Source organism: Lissotriton helveticus, chromosome 3_2, assembly GCF_964261635.1.
Source record: "Lissotriton helveticus chromosome 3_2, aLisHel1.1, whole genome shotgun sequence".
Classification (NCBI taxonomy): domain Eukaryota; kingdom Metazoa; phylum Chordata; class Amphibia; order Caudata; family Salamandridae; genus Lissotriton; species Lissotriton helveticus.
In genome coordinates, this window is record NC_136062.1 from 185,050,096 (window position 1) to 185,071,903 (window position 21,808).

The 21,808-nt window shown below is 44.9% G+C and overlaps 1 protein-coding gene across 4 annotated transcripts in view; it reads right to left on the reverse strand.

The window, feature by feature from the left end:
- MYO9A (myosin IXA) overlaps positions 1 to 21,808 on the reverse strand; it is a 1,257,959-nt gene that overhangs the window by 129,761 nt on the left and 1,106,390 nt on the right. For all 4 annotated transcript variants that reach the window (XM_078685018.1, XM_078685017.1, XM_078685015.1 and 1 more), the window contains 2 exons: positions 11,928 to 12,056; positions 11,146 to 11,251 (listed from right to left, as the gene is read on the reverse strand). In XM_078685018.1, coding sequence (XP_078541144.1) covers positions 11,146 to 11,251; positions 11,928 to 12,056 — 235 coding nt within the window. The remainder of the gene's footprint in view (positions 1 to 11,145; positions 11,252 to 11,927; positions 12,057 to 21,808) is intronic.

Below are 21,808 nucleotides of genomic sequence, written 5' to 3' on the forward strand. Positions count from 1 at the left end.
TTACATACTCTTCTGTCTCCTTCCTATCCATGAGGGATTTAACTATTTTATCAATGCCTGCTCGGTCATTTTCACTTAATCGCGGGACCCTGGGCACTCCTTTTTCCTTTGATCCTACTTCTACTACTGTATCCTTTGATGAGGCATTTGGTGTGAGTGACTCGGTGGGAGCAGAGACGGTGGAGACCGAGGCGATCGTGCCATCTCCGGCTATATTTTGGGGGTCCTGGCGTTGTACTACGGGATGAGTAGGGGCGTAAGGGGGTGGCATGTATATGATTGGGGGACCTAATAATAAATCATCATCTACCCTTTGTTTCGCCGGTAACTTGGGGTAAAGAGTCGAGTGCGTTCTAACAGGGTATTGACCTGATATTTTTGATTCCTGGTCCTTTTTATCGGTTTCCTTTTCTTTTAGTTCTTCTTCTAACCTTTTACAGGCTTGGTAAGCCGATGTTCGTGTTTCTTTATCTTGTCTAGCTTCGTCTCTTTTCTTTCTTTGAGCTGTCTCTTTTCGCCATACACCAAAACTGTCAAGCATGACTGGTCTAGTTTTCTTTTTGTGGAGAGCTAATTCTAACGTTTCTATTTTAGCGGGATGGAAAGATCCAGTCGATTTACCCGGTCCTTCCTAGTGTATTTATGCCATAGTTTGCTATAAGCTACAGTGGCTAATCCATACTTTACATACATGTCCTTGTTAGGGGTGCCTTCCGGCGGCGCCGGCTTACTGACCTCTAACAAATGGTCCGGTCTAAAACAATTACAATCAAACAATCTAGAGAAAACAGGCATGACGTATTTATCGGTCAAAATGAATATCTCAATTAATCAATGTAGACAAAAAGTCTGCACTACCTGTCCTTCGCTGTCTGCAAAGAGAGAATATTCCTATTCTTTGTTGTTTGCAAGCAGGGAATGTCTCAAATAACGGAATATCAAAAAGGAATACTAGTATTTCGATCAAACTATTCAATCAATCAATCAATTTAAGTCGTTTTTTCACGACCTTACCCGGACCGTATGGACAGTTCTCAGTCTTCCCCTTCCAGCACCTGGTTGTCCTCTCACTCCAACAATCAATGCGGCGTTCCTCTAAGGTCCCAGTCAGGACAGCAGGTCACTCGAGAGAGGTCCATTCGGAACCGGTGAAGTTCAGTCGATCGGCAGCTAGACAAGGGTCTTCTCAGGAAGGTATAGCGCAATCGTTTAGTCGTTCACTTCGTCGCTAGGACCTCTCTACCGGACCCTCGTGCTGCTGATGGGCCCTAACGTTTCGGCATCAATTTGTGAAAGGCAGCAAGTCTTCTAAGACCCTCAATGCTGCCCAGTGCAGGGTTACACCTCTAATTCACTTAAGGTTCACTATCAAAATAATGAGGCAGGCGCTGGAAACTGGAAGACAACATAAAGGTTCATTTCTCAATAGGAGATCACGTCAACTGCAGACACCGGGATATCTGAGGGAGGTGTACTGCTGAGAACTCCTTTGGCCCTTCCTTTTATACAGGTTTTACACAATGCATTTGTTTCATCAACATGGTTACACAAGCTTGGAGTCCCCGCCCCGGGCAGATTGCCACACAAGCCCAACAGTAATTCTCTCCCCACCCAGGTCAAACAGGCAATCTTATCTTGCAGCTAGACCTTGCTCCAGGGTCTAAAACATGTGAGACAGGCCAGATCTAAGCGTCCGTTCTGTTGATAAAAACAGGTCCCATTGTTGGTAAAAACAAGTCTTGCTGTTTGCAGTGCAATAAATCATGTTTGCCAGGGTCTTTTTGGTATTTGGAACCTGTTTGTGTAACTAGGTGCAGTGAGAGGTAGAGTGTCCAAGGGTTTGCCTGTAAACCGAGATGAGAGGAAAAACGAGTTTGTGGCAGCAAGTGGCGCGGAGGTTTGTCGTGGCAATAGAGTTTATAGCCCCCAGCACACATACCAGGTCGGTCAGAGGGATGCTAGTAAGGGCAGGGTAAAACAAAGGTGACCAACAGAGTACCAAATGGCTGCGATAGATTAACATGACTGCAGCTTATGTGCACATAGAAATTCCCACCAGACAAGATGGCGCAGGTAATGTTCATGATTGTCATTTCACTTTTTACACCCCCTCTAAGTAAACTTCATCGACTATGAGAAGGCATTTGAATTTGAATTTAAAAACATTTATTAAGCGCACATATACCTAGAGGTTTCTTGGCGCTGGGATGCAATAGAACCTAGAGGAAGGAGCGCAGAAAATTAGAGCGAAAAGGCTTGCAGGAAGAGATGAGTTTTGAGTGCCTTGCGGAAGTCAGAGTACAAGGGAATACATCTGATGGTGGGGGGGAAGGGAATTCCAAAAAGTGGGACCGAGAACAGAGAATTTCACCCCCCCCATCCTCTTCTTCCTGAAACGTGGGATGGAAAGTAGGGACTGGGTGGAGGAGCGGAGTTCTCTGACCGGGATGTAACTTTTGATTTCGGAGTTTATAAAAGCTGGAGCAGTTCCGGCTCGGGCCTGAAACGTGGTGTAGCCAAGTTTGAAAAGGGCCCGCTCTCTAATGGGCAGCCAATGCAAGTTCTTCAATAAAGGGGTAGCATGATGCAGTTTAGGGAGACCATGAATGAGGCGGGCAGCTTGGTTCTGGACCAACTGAAGGCGTCGGAGGGCATAGGCCGGGACACTGTTGTACAGGATGTTACCGTAGTCTAGGCGTGATAACACCATTGCCATCATAATGAGTTTTAAAGCAGAAGGGGAGAAAAATCTAGAAATGTTCCTGATAGTGCGGAGGGTAAAAAAACAAGATTATACCACCATACTGATCTGGGAGTGCAGGGTAAGATGTTGGTTTAACGTGATCCTGAGTGTTTTAATTGAATGAGAGGGTAAGGGGGGGGACCGAGTGAGGGAGGCCAAAACGTGGGGGTCCAGGGACTGGATGTACCACCAGTAAGAACCAACTCAGTTTTGTCTGGGTTAAGTTTAAGGTGGTTGAAGTTCATCCAGTCCCTGATGAAACTTATAACCGATTGAAAATTATGGATGGACTCAGGGGAGTGGGAAAGGTTGAAAATCAACTGGAGGTCATCTGCATAGTTGAAGACTGTGACCTCCAGTTGCTGTAAAGCAAAAATGAGAGGAAAAATGTACAGGTTAAATAAAAGGGGGGAAAGGGAGGAGCCTTGAGGGACACCGCACTGCACCCTGCGTGGGGGAGCAGAGAAATCTGCTAGATGAACAGCCTGGGTGCGGTCTCTCAGGAAGGAAGTGAGCCAAGCCAGAGGGGGCCCTCTGATGCCCGCTGCCTCGCCACGGGTGCGGAGAATGGAATGGTCAACCGCGTCGAAGGCAGAAGACAAATCGAGGAGGACCAAGGCTTGGGGCCGGTTATATCCATCTCCTCCCTGAGTCTGTCCAGGACTGAGACCACGACCTTCTCGGTGGAATGGAGTGGGCGAAAGCCAGCCTGACAGGAGGCCAGACAACCGCTGTCCTCAACAAAAGAGCCGATGACAGAGGTAATGTGGCATTCCAGGATTTTACCCAGGTAGGGGAGAAGGGAAATGGGGCGATAATTGGAGAGGGAGGAGGGGTCGGCACCAGGTTTTTTCAAGATGGGAATTATTATTGCCGCTTTATGAAGGTCAGGGACAGAGCCGTTACTGAGGGAGTCGTTAAGGAAAGCCAAGGGGGTGGGGTGGGGGGGGACAAGCTAGAAAGATCTCTCTCAGTACAAAAGCTGGGCAAACATCGGAGGGGGAACCGGATTTGACCCGGACCAACAGGGAAGATAGAGTTTCCCTGGTCAGTGGGGGTATGTGATCTAGATGGAACCTATTGGGAGGAGGTTCAGAAGCAGGGGGAGAGGGGGGAGGAGGAGGTATGTTGGCCTTGATGGCTGCAATTTTCTCAATGAAAAAATTGTTTAGAGAATCGCCGAGGAATTGGGAAGGGGGAGGTTTAAGGGAGGTTCTGTCTGATAAGGCCAACTCGTGGACGGTGGAAAAGATTTCCCTAGGCTGATTTTCGGCTAAGAGTATTTTGCCCGAGAAATAGTTGGTCTTGGCCAGGAGAATAGCCTTTTTGTATATGTTAAGCATGAGGGAGTAATGAGTTTTCAATGTTGGGCAATAGGCGCGCTTCCAAGCGCGTTCGGCCTGACGCACAGCTAATTTCTTTCCCTTGAGGTCATCAGTAAACCATTTGTTGGCGTTGTGAGCGCGTTTGACTGTGACACGTTTCAGGCGGGCCACCTGGTTACATGACCTGGAGAGCCAGACATTGATGGCAGCTAGCTGGGATGAGGGGGCGAGTTCCTCTAGGGCAGGATAAGTCTTGAAGGGAGGAGCAGAGGGAGGGGATGTCGACCTTATTCCAATTGCGAGCCCAGGTATTTTTAGGAAAGGAGGGGTGTTTAATCAGGTTGAGATCTAGGAAAAACTAGATCAAAAAGTGGTCGGACCAGAGACAGGGCGTGGTGATTGGGGGAGTGACCGGAATATTTAGTGACCAAATTTGGTCCAGGGTATGCCCTTTAATGTGGGTGGGGGTGAACACATGTGAGATAAAATTTAAGCTGTGGAGAAGATCAGTAAAGTCTTTAGAGACTGCATCTTCCGCGGGATCAAATGGCCAGAAGTTGAAATCGCCAAGTACTAGGACTGAGGAGTTGTTAACTGCTAGTGTGGCGAGCAATTCCTGAAACTCAGCAGTGAAGTGGGGAGTGGAGTAGGGTGGGCGGTAGGCAAGGACACAGGAAATGGGGATTTGGAAGGAGGCAGATCGCATCACTAAACAGTCGACTGCCGTGATGGTCGGGGAAGAAAGTATTTGGAAATGATGGTCCGAAAGGACAATCAAGGCGACGCCTCCGCCTGCCTTGCCTGCCGGCCGATCGGTCCGCAGAACGTAGTAAGAGGAGGGTAAGGATGCGAGAATATTGGGAAGAGAATCTGGGAAGAGAATCTGGGCAGAACCAAGTTTCTGTCAAGAACAAAAGATCAGGTTTGTGAGAGTCAAGGAACACAAAGAGTTCAAGGTGGTGCTCGACTTGTGTTTAAAAGAAAGGCCGAAACAGTAGACGCTGGCCTGGATGGCAGGGGGGGTTCTGGGAGGGGGAGGAGTGGGAATAGAGGGGGAGGCAGGACAGGAGGGGAGAGGGGGGTGGGGTAAGGCCGGGCGAGGCCAAGTTTAGCGATAGTGGCCTTGGTTTTAGGGCTAAGGGTCCAAGGGCCTTGATAAAGGTAAAGTTCCTCTGAGGGGTAAGTTAAAAATTGGGCATAATGGGGTGCCCCTTGCCCCGGCCGGCCGCAGACGGGCTTGCCTTTGGCGCGCCCCCTGCGCGAGCGCATGGGGCGTCGCTTTTGTAGCCTAGGTGCGCGATGACTGGAGCGCTATCCTAGAGGTTACCACTGCCCCTCCAAAGATGGCGGCCGCAACCCCGTCAGTCCTCCGGAACAAGCGGCACTCAGCCGTGCCGGACCGGGGCTAGGGGAGCGGCAGATGGACCAAGAGGGCAGCAGTGGCAAAGGTCAAGAAACCAACAAAAGAATGCTTTTAAAATTTACAGCGATTAAAAACTCAGAAGCGAGCCCACATGCGACCACAGCAGCCGCGAACCAACTGCCACCAGGTTCTAGCGCGTCCGCTGCGCGTGCGCATGGGGCGTCGCTTTTGTAGCCTAGGTGCGCGATGACTGGAGCGCTATCCTAGAGGTTACCACTGCCCCTCCAAAGATGGCGACCGCAACCCCGTCAGCCCTCCGGAACAAGTGGCACTCAGCCGTGCCGGACCGGGGCTAGGGGAGCGGCAGATGGACCAAGAGGGCAGCAGTGGCAAAGTTCAAGAAACCAACAAAAAAAGGCTTTTAAAATTTACAGCGATTAAAAACTCAGAAGCGAGCCCACATGCGAACACAGCAGCCACGAACCAACCGCCACCAGGTTCTAGCGCATTCTATAGTGTGGACAGAGAGACCTTTTTGAAACTCCTCCTCCATCACGATACTGTATACTAACTCGAAAGAATCATCAGGAACTATTACGAGGGAATGACCTGCAAGACAGTCCATGAAGGACCGCTCACGGAAGCCTTCCAATTGAGGACCACAGTCTGACAAGGTTGCTTGCTCTCAGATTTTCTCTTCTTGCTGACCAAACTAGATCACGAAGACATCCACAGCAATGAGAAAAAATGGGGTCCAGTGGACACTTTGGATGCATCTCGATGAACTGGACTTTGTAGATAACCTGGCCCTATCGGATACCCATCTTGTGGTGTAATCACAGCTAGAAAAACTAGCTTCCAATAGAGGATAGAGTATGTTTAATTGTTTAATTTCCTGAATGTAGAATCTGAAAGGGTCTGCTTAACAGTCTTGACGACATCTGATTCTGCTTCGGGCTAAGAGAGCACCTTCTCACAGGTAGAAACTTTAGCAGAAATCACTCCAAGAATTGTTTTGCAAGCAAACTCAAAGAAAACATTGCCATCCTTTTTTAAAAATCTTTCTATTGCTGTTACATTAACTCACACGAAAGCATGTTGCAAGCCGAATCGTGCAAATTTTAGGAGGTACAATAAAATGTCTTCAGGATGGCTAAGGACCAGATGGACGCTCAGAATGGAACCAGATGTAAAACCTTTTCCATTTCTTCTATCAGCAATTCCTGCTGTAGCCAACGTCTGTTTATGTCAGAACTTCTAAAACAGAAGTTTCTTACTTTCGGTAACGCTTTTTCTGGTAGACAGAGTAGAGGCTACAGTTCTGCAGAGTGAGTCCATGAGGTCCAGCACACACCAAATAATAACTATGCTGCATCCTGACCATCACTCAACTCCTAGTTTAGGATGGCTAAGCCCTCTTTAGGCAGCAGTTGTGTAATCGAATCCAAGAAGGCATGGGAATATTAGCCCAAGAGACACGCTGTGTTCACCAACCGCTGTGCTGAGCTGGTGGAAGAGAAGATCAGCTACTGAAAGGTGGCCAACTTCTTGGATTCCCTATCCGTTAGGGTCATAGGGAATGCATGTGGCTTGACCTTGGCTTTTGAGACATGCACCACTAGGCTCTCAGGAAAGGGATTCTGTGCGACATAGGTTGATTCTCCAAGGGCAGTAAGATGTCGATGGGCAATCATTCTGAGCCCAGGAGCCCCCTTCAGTTTGGCCCAGACTATAAGGAGAACATCAGTAAGGGACTCATTTAAGGAGAGCAAGGGCTCTGTGGAGCTTGCCCTCCCAGATGCAGCCCCTCCGTCAAGACATTGATCTTGATTTCAACAGAAGGCAAATGGAGATCCAGGAGCTCTGCCGCTCTGCGCATCACTGTAGCAAAAGATGCACCCTCCTCCATGGCAGTGCCCAGTCGTAATCAGGCTAGAGTCTGGTAAGGTGTCCTGACTCCTGACATTGCCCAGCTCATACCAGTTTTCCCTCTGGTAGGGGCTGTTATCAAAATGGTCTTATCACTCTTCCTCATCCCGCCCTTCAGTTAAAAGGGAAATTCCAGAGCTGGACAGTGCCATCTCTGTCTCTTTGATTGGCGGTGGTGTTGGCATCCGGAGAACTGTGGCAGGGAGGGTGGTGGCACGTGTGCCGGCGAAGGTCTGGATCCAGGTATGGCTGTCGTCAAAGGCAAACCCGCTGACTGTAACCCAGCAGGGGCTCCTCACAGCCCTGTAGCAACTAATAGGGCACTAGAGGAGCCGTAGACCCAAAGATGGAGTGCATGATGATGCTGAACTCCTTTAAGTTGGGTCGAGGGCGCTCTGGCTCTGAGGAACTCCAGGAAGCATTGAGATGACCTGGCTGCCAGCTTCACAGTCCGAGACAGAGTGGGGCATAGAAGCATGTTGTTTGCTGGGAAAGCCAAGAATTCTTTGACTTCTTTTTCTTGCCCTTCTTTGACTAACCCAACTTCGATGACCGGATAATGGAGTGGGATGACGATTGTCCACGAGAACGCCTCCCAGATCTTTCTCTGGAGTGGGACCAGGACCTGTGTGGATTCAGTAGGGGCAGGCATAGGGTTGGTGGCCCGAACCCAGGCACCAAAGGGTTAACAACATTGGGCTGGATCATGCTCAAACTGCACACAGAAAAAGTCAGGTTGATGAAGATGCCGTAAGAGGCTAACCCATGAGAATTGACAGGGTTGTGACATGCGGAGAGTCGTGTAACTGATGCTTGGTAGTGGTGCATTGTACCATTCCATGTTAAGCAGCCCTGCTCATTAATGTCCATCTCCACTGCCGGGTGGTGCTTGCAGTGCCCCGGTTCAAGTGTAGCATCCCTGCTGGGTAATGCTGGCACTGTATCATCAAACATGCATCTCAACTGCCCGGCAGTACTGGCGCTGTCTTAGTAAACGTATATCTGCACTGCAGGATAACACTGGCACTGTACCCATGACATGTGTACCACCTCAGCTGGGTAGGCTATTCATATTTCATTAAACATATATCTGCCCTCCTGGGCAGTGCCAGCACTAGTTATTTCCACTGCTGAGCACTGCTTGCACTGTCGCATCACAAGTACAACAAGACTCCAGTGGAGTGCCTGTGCCGACTCATTAAAGCACATATTTGTCTTCTGGGGTGAGAAAGAAAGATGAAGTCCCGCTTAAGCCTGTGGCTGACACAGGGATCTGCTGTAGGCGCGTGCACTCACTTTCTAAGCGCCTCACACAGATCCAAGCTCTACACCTGGTCGTCCACACCCACCCCATCTAGAAAAACAGAATTAGACAGATATTATGCTTCAGAGAGAGAATCTTCATGGCCAAGCTACAAAAATAAACGAGGTTGGGGGTGCAAAGAAATAACTTGCTTAAAGTAGACAAACAAAAAGTAAAGGGGCGAACAATCAATCTTACTGGGAAGATGGTACCAGTTATATGGACCAGCTATTTTGTAGACATTCCACGAATACAAAGGGTGTACATGTGCTATAGAATGCATTGTGTTTCCTTGACAAAGTGAACCATACCCTTCACGTCACCACAAAATGTTCCACTGCACACACATCACTTCTACATGGCACATCTACCGTGACGCACGTCACTTACCACGGCCTTGGGTTTATTCAACGACACAAGCCGGGCAAAGAAGTCTTCCTCGTACAGCTGGCTGAAAAAGTGCGCATCGTAGGCCACTGTGATGGAAATTTCCTGCATCATCTTCAAGGAAGCCTAGCATCACAAAGAGCAACAGAGCAGAACCAGAGTCACAGTGTCCTGGAGCGGCTAGTCTGAGATCACACGGTGCACCTTGCATGACAGCAGCCCCAACTCACAACAGCAACAGGTGCAGTAGTAGCGGGTCCAGAATCAAACAGTGGTTATCTTCGCCAACAAACTCGTAGTGCTGGCCCTGCCTACGGTTGGGGGGGGACGGGAGGAGGGAGTCTGGGCATGGCGTCGCCCTCTTTAAGAGCTGCGAACGACGGACTGCTAATAATCTCCCGCCATGGAGCCCCACCCATGCCGAGAGAGGGAGTCTCGCTGTTAAACGATGTTGGTTTGAACTGAGCTAAAAGGCGCCGGATCGGCCCCAGCCCCGCCCCCTCGCAGATGGGGGATCACAGTTTAAAGGATGTACTGGTCTCTAGAAGGAACCTACCAAGGTAGCTTGAATAAAGAATGCACCTGCTGTGGCAATCTTTGAATAGGAGACATGTTACAAAATCTTCGGGCTCGAGTCAGAAGTGAGGTCAGTGGCAGGCACGTAATGCGAAGTAAAACTTGCATGCGCTTCCATATTCTATGCATGGGGTTTTTGTATTTAAACATTTCTAATAAATGTGCTGGTGCAGTAGCAATATTATTTCCCTACAATATCGGCAGTCTTCAAGTATGTCATCAGTACGGACACAAAAATCAATATTACTTGATGGAACCTGGATTAGAGACAAAATCATCAGTGTGTACAGAACAGCTACAGATATCTGCTGATACTCCTTTGAAATCTTCCGGGTGCACGAAAGTATTTAGCACAAAGACAACTGTGGCTTTGCGTGTATTAGTACATTAGCTTTACTCCAAACAAGAGCTTTCACAAATGTTTTTTTTAATGTAAAACATGCAAAATGCAAAAACAATTACCATATTGCTAAAAACACAAAGAACACACAAAGAACAAATGAGGGGCGTGGAACGGACGGCTATGTTGATTAACAAGAGGAAAACAAAAAAAAACAAAAAAAAGAAACCTCGCATTTCTCAAAGAAAGGACATTGCGTGAAGGCAAGGGGCCATCTGTTTTCACTCAGCCGCATGTTTATATTTGCATCGCGCTTTAACTTTCACTTTAAGTGAAAGTGCAATGCAAAAATAAACACGGAGTGAAAAGAGATGGCCCCAATAAAGATAAGAAATTGCTTCACGACAGCCGTGAGGCAGACGAGCCTGTACGAATGGGCCGTCTGAAAAGGAGAATGGGCATAGACAAAAAAAAAACATTTCCAATGGCAGGCCACTGTTTAGCATAAACTGTGATGCAAGCCAATGGAAATGAGGGGCGGGGCTTCGAGCCCCCTTCTAAAATCTTTTCTCTAACTATAGGTCTCGCCGAGCGAGCAGCGCATGCGCTGCACCGCTAGGCGAGACCTAAAAACCTCCGCTCAGCTGACCTCGCCCTAGCCACCGTCCCTTGTTTCTACAGGACCAGAGCAGGTGGAAGATCCTTCTCCTACCTCGCAGCAAAGACCTGGATCGAACTCCCCCTTCACCTCCGATGAGTAGTGCGCTCAAGAAAACCCAGATTGCTTGATTGATTGATTGATTGAAGGCTGCTTTGCCGAGCTCCCATACAAGGCATGATTTCAAGTTTATATTCAGGCTTCGACGTTTAATTTTTGACACCAGGAAGAGCTTCACCGTAAAATTTTAAAAAAGGCCAGCATTCAGATGCTCATATCCAGTTTTTGTGCTCTCTGAGAACTATAGAGACACACGGAATGATGACAAAAATGTTTTAGTCAAATATCAAAAAGACAGCAAGAAAGTAAATGGAAGGACTTTTTTGTAAACGAAACGTCATGAAGCTTTCATGTTGCTTATGCTTTCTCTGCATAAAGTGGTTGTACCTTGTAAATTCACCATACATTGTGACTTGTTTCTGTGGTTAAAGTAGCACGCATAGAGGTTTTTTAAGCATTACCTGACCAGGTGAAAAATTAAACGTTCCAAAGTATTGAGGTGTGTGCGTGAGAGCTGATCTATAACACAGTACACTCCTCGGAGAGTTTCCCTCCTTTCCTGAAGACCTGCAAAACAATATGGACATCGGTCACTGTACACCCAAAGGAGGGTTTTCCACTTTTCCCAACAACCATAATAAACTTCCCCACGCTCAAAGCCATAAAACAAAATCAATATCAAACCGTGCATAGCTCTAACTGTAGACTACCCATCTGTACACATGCTGATTACAGATGTTTAGTGAAACTTTAACACCTTGAACGCTATGGGGATTTTTCTCCTGTGCTGGGATTCTACAGATACCACTTTACATGACGAGCTGGGCTCGTCATCAGCGTAGCAGGAGGCTACTGCATGACGAGCCCAGCTCGTCATGAGCGTCGAAGGGGTTAAGACAGAACATAAGTTGGGACAGTTTGCCAGCTTTTAAGATAGGGGACTTCTTCTTGGGCTCCAGGTGAGGATTACACATCTTTGCCAGCCGCATTGTCCTAGGTGTGTGGGAGGGACCCCTAAGTCTGGAACGACAAGAGAGGTGAGGGATATATCCTCCAATATGGTTTTTGTGGACCTGCCTTTGACAGAAACCACAAATTCTGACCCTTTCTACCATTTCACTTGGCGGTCTTACTGCAAGAGTATAAACAAGTGCCACATTACCCCATCAAAACAGCCTCTACGAAGGAAAAAAGGTATTCTTACAAATCTGTTAATGTATTCAGTATTAGGACTTTTCCTTACCCATTGCTCGCAGAAACTCCTCATAGAGTTCAAATGTCATCAGAGGATTTGGGAGGTCTCTGAGCCATTGTTTGAATACACTGGCAATGACATGAATATTGTAATCATCTAGATTCACATTGTCAATGTCTGAAAAAGAAGAAAAAAAGAGAAATTACTGCACAAAAAGGTCAAGTAGAATTAACAAATCAAAGTATACTATGAGGCTTTTATCAAGCCACATGTGCTGCAGCAGGGCAGGATTATCTTACAAACACACACAAAACAAGAATAGGATGGAAAGAAGAAGTGGAAGCTTTACTCACCAATACAGTTAATGTGAAACTTTTATTTAATTTCCATTACAGTTCCAGCAGAACTCGGACATCAATTTCCAAAGAGCGCAAAAGGGCAATGGAGCGGAGAGGTCCAATACATATGGACAAAGAGGCGCAGGCAACAGACAGGCAATAAGGCATATCGTATACGCAGTCAAGGAGCCGTAGGGGTGAAAAGCCCTTTGGTACCAAAACACAGGCCTGGACAGAAAGCAGTGAGTAAAAGGGAAGCAAAACTGTAGGTGTTTGAGAGAATATGGAGGTGCAGGGGCCTCACTCTCTCCTTTCCCCCAGTGAGGGTGGAAGAGTTATTCTGATAACTTTACAAAACCTCCCAGCTCAATTGTCATTAATTCACACTTTTACACTCGGGACTCAATCAACCCAAAGAACAAATTACTTACTTACTGTAACACTCAATCTGATCTAGCTGATTCCTTGCTGTTACAATATCCTCAGGCACCAGACTGGATCTGAAATACGTCCATCATAAAAAGTGGTGTTCTGTGGATCCGTGTCAAATCCACCTCACCAAGGACGCGACGACAGAAGCCACATAAAGCCACCACCCAAGCGCGCTGACATTCGTTTCCTTCTGTATATCATCCATGCTCTCAGACATGGAGCTAAAAAATTACTTGTTAATCCAAGTGTGCACATCACAAACTTGGGACCTTTTTAGATGGACAACAGTCCATTCCACAGAAAGGGGAGGTGGGAGGGTGGCAAGAATCTGCAGTTAAGAATAGTCATCAAAAAGAGTATTACCAAAGATAAGCAACTAGTTCTTCTGATCGAAACTTCTAACTGCAGATTGATTACCTTTAGGACTCACACCAAAAAGTCCTGCAGCACTAATTGACCAAATGCCTAGCCAGACGGACTTGGTTCTCAAGGCAAGAGGTGCTCTGTGACCAATCTGATTTCTTCTGGCCACACATTTAGCGATCCTGCCAGCTGGTATACAGTAAGGGAGATGCCCTGGCAATTCAGCAAGGACCTGAGGTGCAGGGTCTCTTGGCACAGGGGCCAGGACTCTCCTACGCTTAGCTTGTTGCTAAAAGTTGACTCAATTGACCCAGAGAACAAATCACTTACTTTCTGTAACCCTCTATCTGAGGTAGCTGATTACTTGCCGTTAGAATATCCTCAGGCACCAGACTGGATCTGAAATACGGCTTAGTGTTATTGGGGGATTTCAGTTTATAAATTTAGTTCTAGGAGTTGGCATGACTTGTTTCTTGGAGCATATGGTGAATTTTAACCATTTCTTTTGTACTATGGCCTTCTTTACTTCCCACTTTGATTTAAAAAAAAACAAAAACTTTTTAAGTAGGTAGACAATGCAGTTTTTGCAGTGGGATTAAGCTTATAGGTGCACCGCTCCTCAGCGCTCTTCGTGCTGTGACAATAACCTTGTTGTATTGGTATTGGAACCGCTCCTTCCCATTAGCCCTTGGGTGATTCTGCCAGTCCCTTGAAGCTAGCAGGGAGTCTCTTAACCTGTTTATGAGTTGAGCCCAATTATGGGTTATGACCCTCTTGGGATGAGTGTTAGGCTTGGCAGTCAGCTTTCCTAGCCACTTCACCACCGTTGAGGTGTCTATCCTCCTCCATTTGATCCTCCTTACAAGCTTTGTTATTTCAACACCCATAGCAGAACCCAGTGTTGTGCGTTTGGCCGCAATTTGAGCTATTCACTCAAGGGTGAGTGTCAGAAGATTGTGGTCACTTTCGGGCCTGTTGGGAATCTTGAAGCTAATGAAGGCTGTTCACTAAAGAGTATGACAGAAAGATGTCATCAATAGTTGAGATTCCTTTAAAAGGTTGAAGAAAACTGGTAATGAGGGACCTGAGCCTCGCATAATTGTTGGGTTGAGGTTAATTTATACGTTGTCAACCTTTTTTACCTGTTCTTTTGATTTGGGGGCAGAGTTTTTTGGCCTCCTCAAGCCCCTAATATTAAAATCCCACACCAGCAAGATTTTGTATGTGGCAAACTCCAAAAAGCGATCCTCCAAGCTGTCGCAGATATCTTCAAATGCGGAAGATTTAAGTGACGTTGGCGAGTAGTGTAACGGTTGGTGATTGTTGCGTCTGTGATTATTATTGCTTGCAAAGCCTATGAGTTTGGATTGAGTGGGACAACCTCAATCTTACACAAATGATTGATGAAAATTAAAAGACCACCCGATGGGCCCCCAAAGAGATATGAGCATGGTGCAGGCTTGAAGAATTCATAGAATCCATGTAGGACTCACGGGGATAACGCCCAGATCTCTTGCAGGCAGAGTATGTAATTTCTATTCAGGTGGACCAACGCAGACTTACTGGTCATAGTTGTCTTAAGGCCCTCAACGTTCCAAGATGCAATTGTAAGGTTGAGCGCTGTCTTTGACTTCCGAGTTTGATACTGACTTGGCGAGTGGTAGCTAGGAGCAATGCTCTTAGCTTCCTCTATGGTGGTTGCCCAACTGTCACCAGCCATAATTTTTTTATTTTTTGAGTTTCATATAGCGCAAACTGGACCCGAGACATCAGGTATCAGAGCGCTTTACTCGACCATCAGTTTTGTTACCGATGAACAAATTCATTTTTGTTAGGCACTGGGAGATTAAGTGATTTGCTCAAAATCACAGGATGTTGAGCGTCGTTGCCAAGACTCGAACCCTGTTCCCCAGCTTCGAGGTCAACCAATGTAACAGTAAGGCTAGAACCTCTCCTGGGTACTCCCTGGGTACTTCTTCTTATACACCATACACTTCTTTGATTTTGAGTGTATGATACTTTTAAAAAGTTTGGAGCTTTTGATACACTTGGGAGCCAGTCAAGAGTTGAATCCTGTGCACCCCTCAAAATGCTGCTACAAGGCCTTAAATACTCAGGCTGTGGTAGCATGTAAAGGTATTTTGGTGGATGTAACTTTGATAACTCAATTCCCCATTCCTCAAAAGTCCTCGCTTCACCCAGAACGATCTCTGTGGGGCCTCTTTTGTCTAAGTGGTTATGGTGGCTTCCGAGATTCCACTTTTTGAAATTGTGGCAAACTTTACAGATGTGTTAAACCATCAATCAAGGGTTTATAAAGCGCTGCTACTCACCCCTATTGAGTATGTCGTGGGAGCCCTTGGGAGTGTAATGTGGAATAAATGCCAATTCAAACTGTTCCGGGTAGCTCACGTGGGCGACTCCCCCCAATTTGGGAGATAAGGAATTTCGTGCTCTTAAAGGTGTGGGGGGGGGGGGAGGATGGTGGCTCATGTTGTCAGTGATAGACTTAATTGTAGTGCCTGTATGTAGCAGGCCACTGGACAGCAGATCATGATGATCTCTGTTGTTAATTGTCGAGGTCACTGCTGTTGTCGGATTTGAAATCAGCCCACAAGGTCCTTGTCGCTGTTGCAGATTGTCTTTCAGGGCGTACTGGGTAACAGCCTGCCCCGAGTCATTGGGCAGAGAACGTTGGGCTGAAGAACATTTTGACCATTGCTGGTGCTACAGGGTGCCATGCTGTAACTGGGTTTAAAGTAATTACATTTGTCCATTTGATAGATGGTGCCCTGTTGATTGTGTCAGTGTAAGACAGAACTGTGTTGGTACTGATCTCTTGTCATTTATGTCTCAGAGAACATTTTGGCAGGTGGGATGTCCTTGGGGCCCTTTGTGTTAGCTTTTGATGACGGGGGGCCGTTGATCCCTTACATAGCTGTTATTGTTTTGTTTAGGGTGCTGTTTGAAGGGTCCATGGCTACGTCCCCTCAGGACAGTCCCACCAGTATTGTATCCAGAGGGGCGTTGTAGGAAAGTGCCACTTTTTGACATGGTCACACCCATTTTTTGCTCACTAGTACTGATGTTGTTGATTGGTAGTGCACTGGGTCCCTGCTTATCAAGCCCCAGTGCCAGTGCTCTTTCCTCTAAAAACAAGACAAATGCTAAATGTAACTCAACTGTCAAAGACTTCAGCAACCTTGTAATTCCCAGGTAAATGTTACTACTGGTACCCAGGGCATGGGTACTAAAGAGGGTCACTAAAGGGTGCAGCACGTATTATGCCACCTAAAGGAGCCCACACACAAACTGCATGAAGACTAGCATGGCAGGATACGTGAAATGGTGGAAGCCATTCCGAAAACACGACACTGCACACTCCCTGAGTGCAATGTTCAAGTATACTACATGTAAGTAAGCCCTACAGCAGTCACTGAGCCTCAAGGCAGGGTGGTGCAGTATATTATACGTGAGGGCACATTGGCTTGAGCAGAGATGCCCCTGTGATGTCTTGCTCCATTGCCAGACAATGCAAGTGATCAGTAAGCCAATTTAAAGCTGTGTACTGAGCACTGGTCATTATGAAAGAAGGAGAGGATGTGGTGCAATGGCCAAAGCTGCCGACTAGGGGGCTGGGCATCTAGGTTTGAGTCTCATCATAACTTCCCGTGATTCTGGACAAATCACCTAATCTCCCAGTGCCCATGGATATATCTACATAGTATAATGAATTACCCAGCGACATTAAGACTTCACTGAAAATACTTGTCTTAATAAATCCGTACTGATTCCAGTCAGGGATATATGAAGAAATGCACCCAGAGGGCACCTTAGAGCAAGATAGAGTAACTCTTCTCTGGTTGTCCATGTAAGGTAGCCCACCTTAGGGGTGTGAATAGCCTTTAAGTAAAACACGCCTCCAGAATATCTAATTTCCCGCCTGCTCTGGTGCCAAATGGGGCAGGGGTGGCATTCCCCAGGACTGGGGGGGGGGGAGCCATGATCTCATATCTAAGGCAGAAGAGACTGACGCTTTCTGGGCTTGATATGCTAAATTCACTAGCCATCCTGTTGGAAGAGGTGTGATCACCTTCTGCCAGGCAGGCATTGTTTTTGGCCTCTGAGAAATTGGGCTATCAGCTACAGGGGGTCTAAAACTCATCTGAGGTGGCAGGCTCGATGATACTAGTCAGCCAGCACCCTAGAGGACTAGTAGGTTTTCAGGTGGCACTTCTAAAGTGCCCTCAGGTGTATGCCATAAAAAATCTAGTACAAAAATCAGTACAGATTTATTAAGAAAAGGTGTTTGGAGGGAGAGCGCTAGCAGCGCCTTTCAAGATGGCCACCTGATATCTGAGCACTGCACTTCATCTGGAGATGCCAACTTGAGGTTGGTGGTTCCCGCAATGTTTCTACCCTGAAAAAGGTACGTTTGTGTGTCGTTGGTTCCCCTCAAATGGAACTCTACTACTGGGTTTTCTAGCCTTGCTCTCTGCTCAGAAAATCACTGGATAACTCTGCGGTTCCCTCCTCAGGAGTGGTGCACAGTCAAAATATCGATTCCTAATTATCGACCTACATTAATATCGAGTTGAAAATATCGAAGGTGAAGAATATCGAGGTCAAGTATATCGTTGGACAGAATATCGACCGCAAGGTAAGTAATATCGATTTTTTTATATCGATGTAAGTAATATCGAAGTTAGTAATATCGATATCAATTATATCGATGTTACTAATATCGATATTCGTTTATGTATTTTATTATGTATTTTATATGTATGTGTTACATGTATTTTATTTGTTTTAAATTATATGTATACTATTTTTTGTATATTAAAAATTTTATTTTTAATTTCATTTTATGTTTTAGTACTGGAGCGGGTTGTGGGTTTATAGGGGAATTGGGTGGGAAGTAATTTAATTGTAATTAAGTAATTTATTTTTTATTGGTATTGATCATTTTTTTATTTCTAATTAATTATTTTAATTGTTAATTAGTTTGTTTGATTGGTAATTAAGGTTTGTAATTGGTAATTACATTTTGTAATTGGCAATTCATTTTTTAATTGGTAATTAAGGTTTGTATTGGTAATTACATTTTTTAATTGGCAATTAATTTTTTTAATTAATTAATTTTTTACAATTGGTAATTGATATTTTTAATTGTTAATTACTTTTTATTTATTGGAAATTTATTTTAGTAATTGGTACTTATTTTTTCCTAAAAAATGTCTTATTTAAAAATAAAAAGTTTGTTTACCATTTTTTATTTGTTAATCAATTTTTAATTATCAATGTTTTTTGTTTTGAAAAGTATTTTAGTGATACAATATTTATTAATTAATATTTATTGGTATTTATTGTTAATTATTCAATTGTAATGATGTTTTTAGTAATTATTAATGGGTATTTGCAAATGATGTAGAGTTATTTAAAAATTAAATTTTTTATTATTTTATTTACAACAAATATTTATAAGTATGTTATATTTAACTTCTATGCTATCCTATGCTTTCCCTACTGTTGCACTCTCTGGATTGGGAATAGTAAATTTTACCCCTACGCTATCCAACGCTTTCCCTACTGTTGCACTCTCTGGAGTGGGAATAGTAATTTTTACCCCTACGCTATCCAACGCTTTTCCTACTGTTGCACTCTCTGGAGTGGGAATAGTAATTTTTACCCCTACGCTATCCAACGCTTTCCCTACTGTTGCACTCTCTGGAGTGGGAATAGTAATTTTTACCCCTACGCTATCCAACGCTTTCCCTACTGTTGCATTCTCTGGAGTGGGAATAGTAATTTTTACCCCTACACTATCCAACGCTTTCCCAACTGTTGCACTCTCTGGAGTTGGAATAGTAATTTTTACGCCTACGCTATCCAACGCTTTCCCTACTATTGCACTCTCTGGAGTGGGAATAGTAATTTTTACCCCTACGCTATCCAATGCTTTCCCTACTGTTGCACTCTCTGGAGTTGGAATAGTATTTTTAACCCTACGCTATCCAACGGTTTCTCTACTGTTGCGCTCTCTGGAGTGGGAATGGTAATTTTAAGTTCTATGCTATCCAACATTTTTATTACTGTATTTTTTTAATTATGGATTTTGAATAGTATTTTTATTTATTTAGATATTTAATTTTTTTGTATAAATTTAGATAATGTAGTATATAATTACTTTTAAAAATATTAAAGGTATATTTAATTTTTTTTATTTATTAAACGTAATTCCTTACTTTTTATTTATGTTTTTGTTTTATGTCTGTAAATGTATTTGTAATTTATATTTTTTAATTTATAAATATAATTATACAACTTATTGTTAAGTACGTATATATTATATATTTTCTGTATATGTTAAATTAATGTATTATTAATATATATGTATTATCTATTAATTTTAAACATTAGATATTTTTAATTATGTTTATTTTATTTATTAGTGTTATTTACTTTATTTTACATTTATATTTTTACAGAAAAAAAACGATATTTTTAACCGATATTTTTAACATCTATATATTTTTTCTCGGTATTTTTGTACTTACCATGTTGTAGATAGGATGTCGATATTCTTGCCTTCGATATTTCTGCATCGATATTCCTGTAGGTCGATATTTTCTAGGTCAATATTTTGTCAGCGATTCCTCAGGAGTCTCTGTAATGAAGTGATTCTTGTTGTGATGCTCTGCAAGTCTTGTTTTCTCTTGTACCTTTTTCTTTCTGGATCAGTTTGCTTTACCAACACCCATATTTTCTTCAGCGGCAATTCATCCCACAATGACTTCTCCGAGGTACTGATTTTTTTTCTCCTCTAAAATTCCTACTGTTGTGAATCTTGGACTATTCCTTACTTTTTGTTGATTGTATAGTTATAATTGGCTTATACATTGGGTAATTTGGGGGACTTTCAGCTTGCGCGCTGATGGGTTTCTTTGCTTCTGTTGTCTTTCTTTTTTTCTGACACATGGGCAGAGGTAAGAAATTGTTGCTCTCTAATAAGAAATACAGTGCTCACAGTCCTACGTCGAATTCTTTCCCTATGGATTCCTCTTGCACAATACTAGTAGTATGGCTCAATCTGGTTCTTCACGGCCGATGACTTTGCCAGACGCTTCAATCAAATTACAAACTTCATCTTCAGCTAATTAGCGTCTCAAGCAAGACACTACTCCTCCTCCGAAGCCTGTCTCTCCGATATCTGTAGACACTCTTTTGGAGAAAATATATGCTTTACGCCCATTAGTTGAGGAAACCAATACCCGCCCGCAAGTTTTGGACACTAATTGGTCATCTATTGATTCACGCTTATCCTTGGTGGTACACCATATTAGTGATATACAAGATGTATCTCCCAGAGTTGTTTCCCCGAAGAGGGAGGTTCTTTTGTTAAAAAAAGTCCACTGAGGATCTTTAAAATAGGAACATTCGCAATAATCTTCACCCATGTAGTCTTCTGGAAGGTTTAGAAGGGGATGATCATGTTCAATTTTTCGCTTCTTTTCTTCCAAAGTGTTAGATTTGGGGGTCTCTAGTTGGCACAGGTAGGTACTTGTGACAAATAGGGACCCTTGCCTCTAGTCAGGGTAAGGGGGTACACTCCTAACATAACCCCTGCTCACCCCCTTGGTAGCTTTGCACAAGCAGACAGGCTTATCTCAGAGGCAGTGAGTAAAGCATTTGTGAACACATACAGTAATCCAGTAACAACACTACAGATGGACACCACACAGTTGTATATTAAAAATAAGTATTCTTTATATAGATTTAACACAAGACCACAAATGACAAAAATCCACAATACTGTACATAAAATGGTAGAATTAGCTTAGTTCTCTTTAGATCTTAAAATGCGACACTTTGATTCAAAGTACCTTAAGATGCGACACGCAGGGCAATGAAAGTGTTGCAAAGATGGTGATGCGTTGATTCCTTACTGCGTTTCCTGGGCGCTGTGGCGAGCAACGCCGCAATGAAATTTTGATGAAAAGAAATAAAGACGTTGTTTTCTTCTTGATGCGGCACGCTTCTCCGATGTTGCGAGAAGTCTCGAATCGATGAGTCAGCTGCAGCGGCGACACCCTTGTTCCGTGATGCGACGACAGCGGCTTTGGCGGCGACACTCTTCTCAGATGATGCGAGACGCTTCCGCTCGATGCGACAGCTTCAGCGGCGACACCCTTGTTCTGTGATGCGACGACAGCAGCACCAACGGCGGCACGCTTCTCCGTGGATGCAAGGCGCTTCTGCGGTGCAATGCTACAGCGGCGACACCCTTGTTCAGTAATGCGACTCAGCGGCTGCGACGGCAACACGCTTCGTCGATGTTGCGAGACGCTTCTCTTGATGCGGGGCAATGTGACAGCTACAGCTGCGACATCCACGATGCGACGGCAGCGGCTGTGACGCGCTTCTTCGTTTTGAGACGCTTCCAGCGCCTTGCGATACGCAATCCCTCAGAAGGCCCAAAACAGCAGCAGGCACTTCCAAAGAACTCTTGGGGAACTGGTGGTTGAAGTCTGTTGTCCCTGAGACTTCAGCAGGAGGCAAGCTCTTCTCTCAAGCCCTTGGAGATACTTTACAAGTTGAATAAAGTGCACACAAAGTCCTTTCTCCTTTCTGTGGGAGTCAGGCAACCACTGCAGGCAAATCCCCCAAACAGCACTACAGCTTAGGGAGTCTCCCCTCGGTTTCTTCTGGTTCCACTCCTCAGCAAAGGTTTCTTCTTGTTGTCCCAAAGTGATCTTAAGTTCTGGAGTTTGAGTCCCCTCTTTTATACATAGTTTC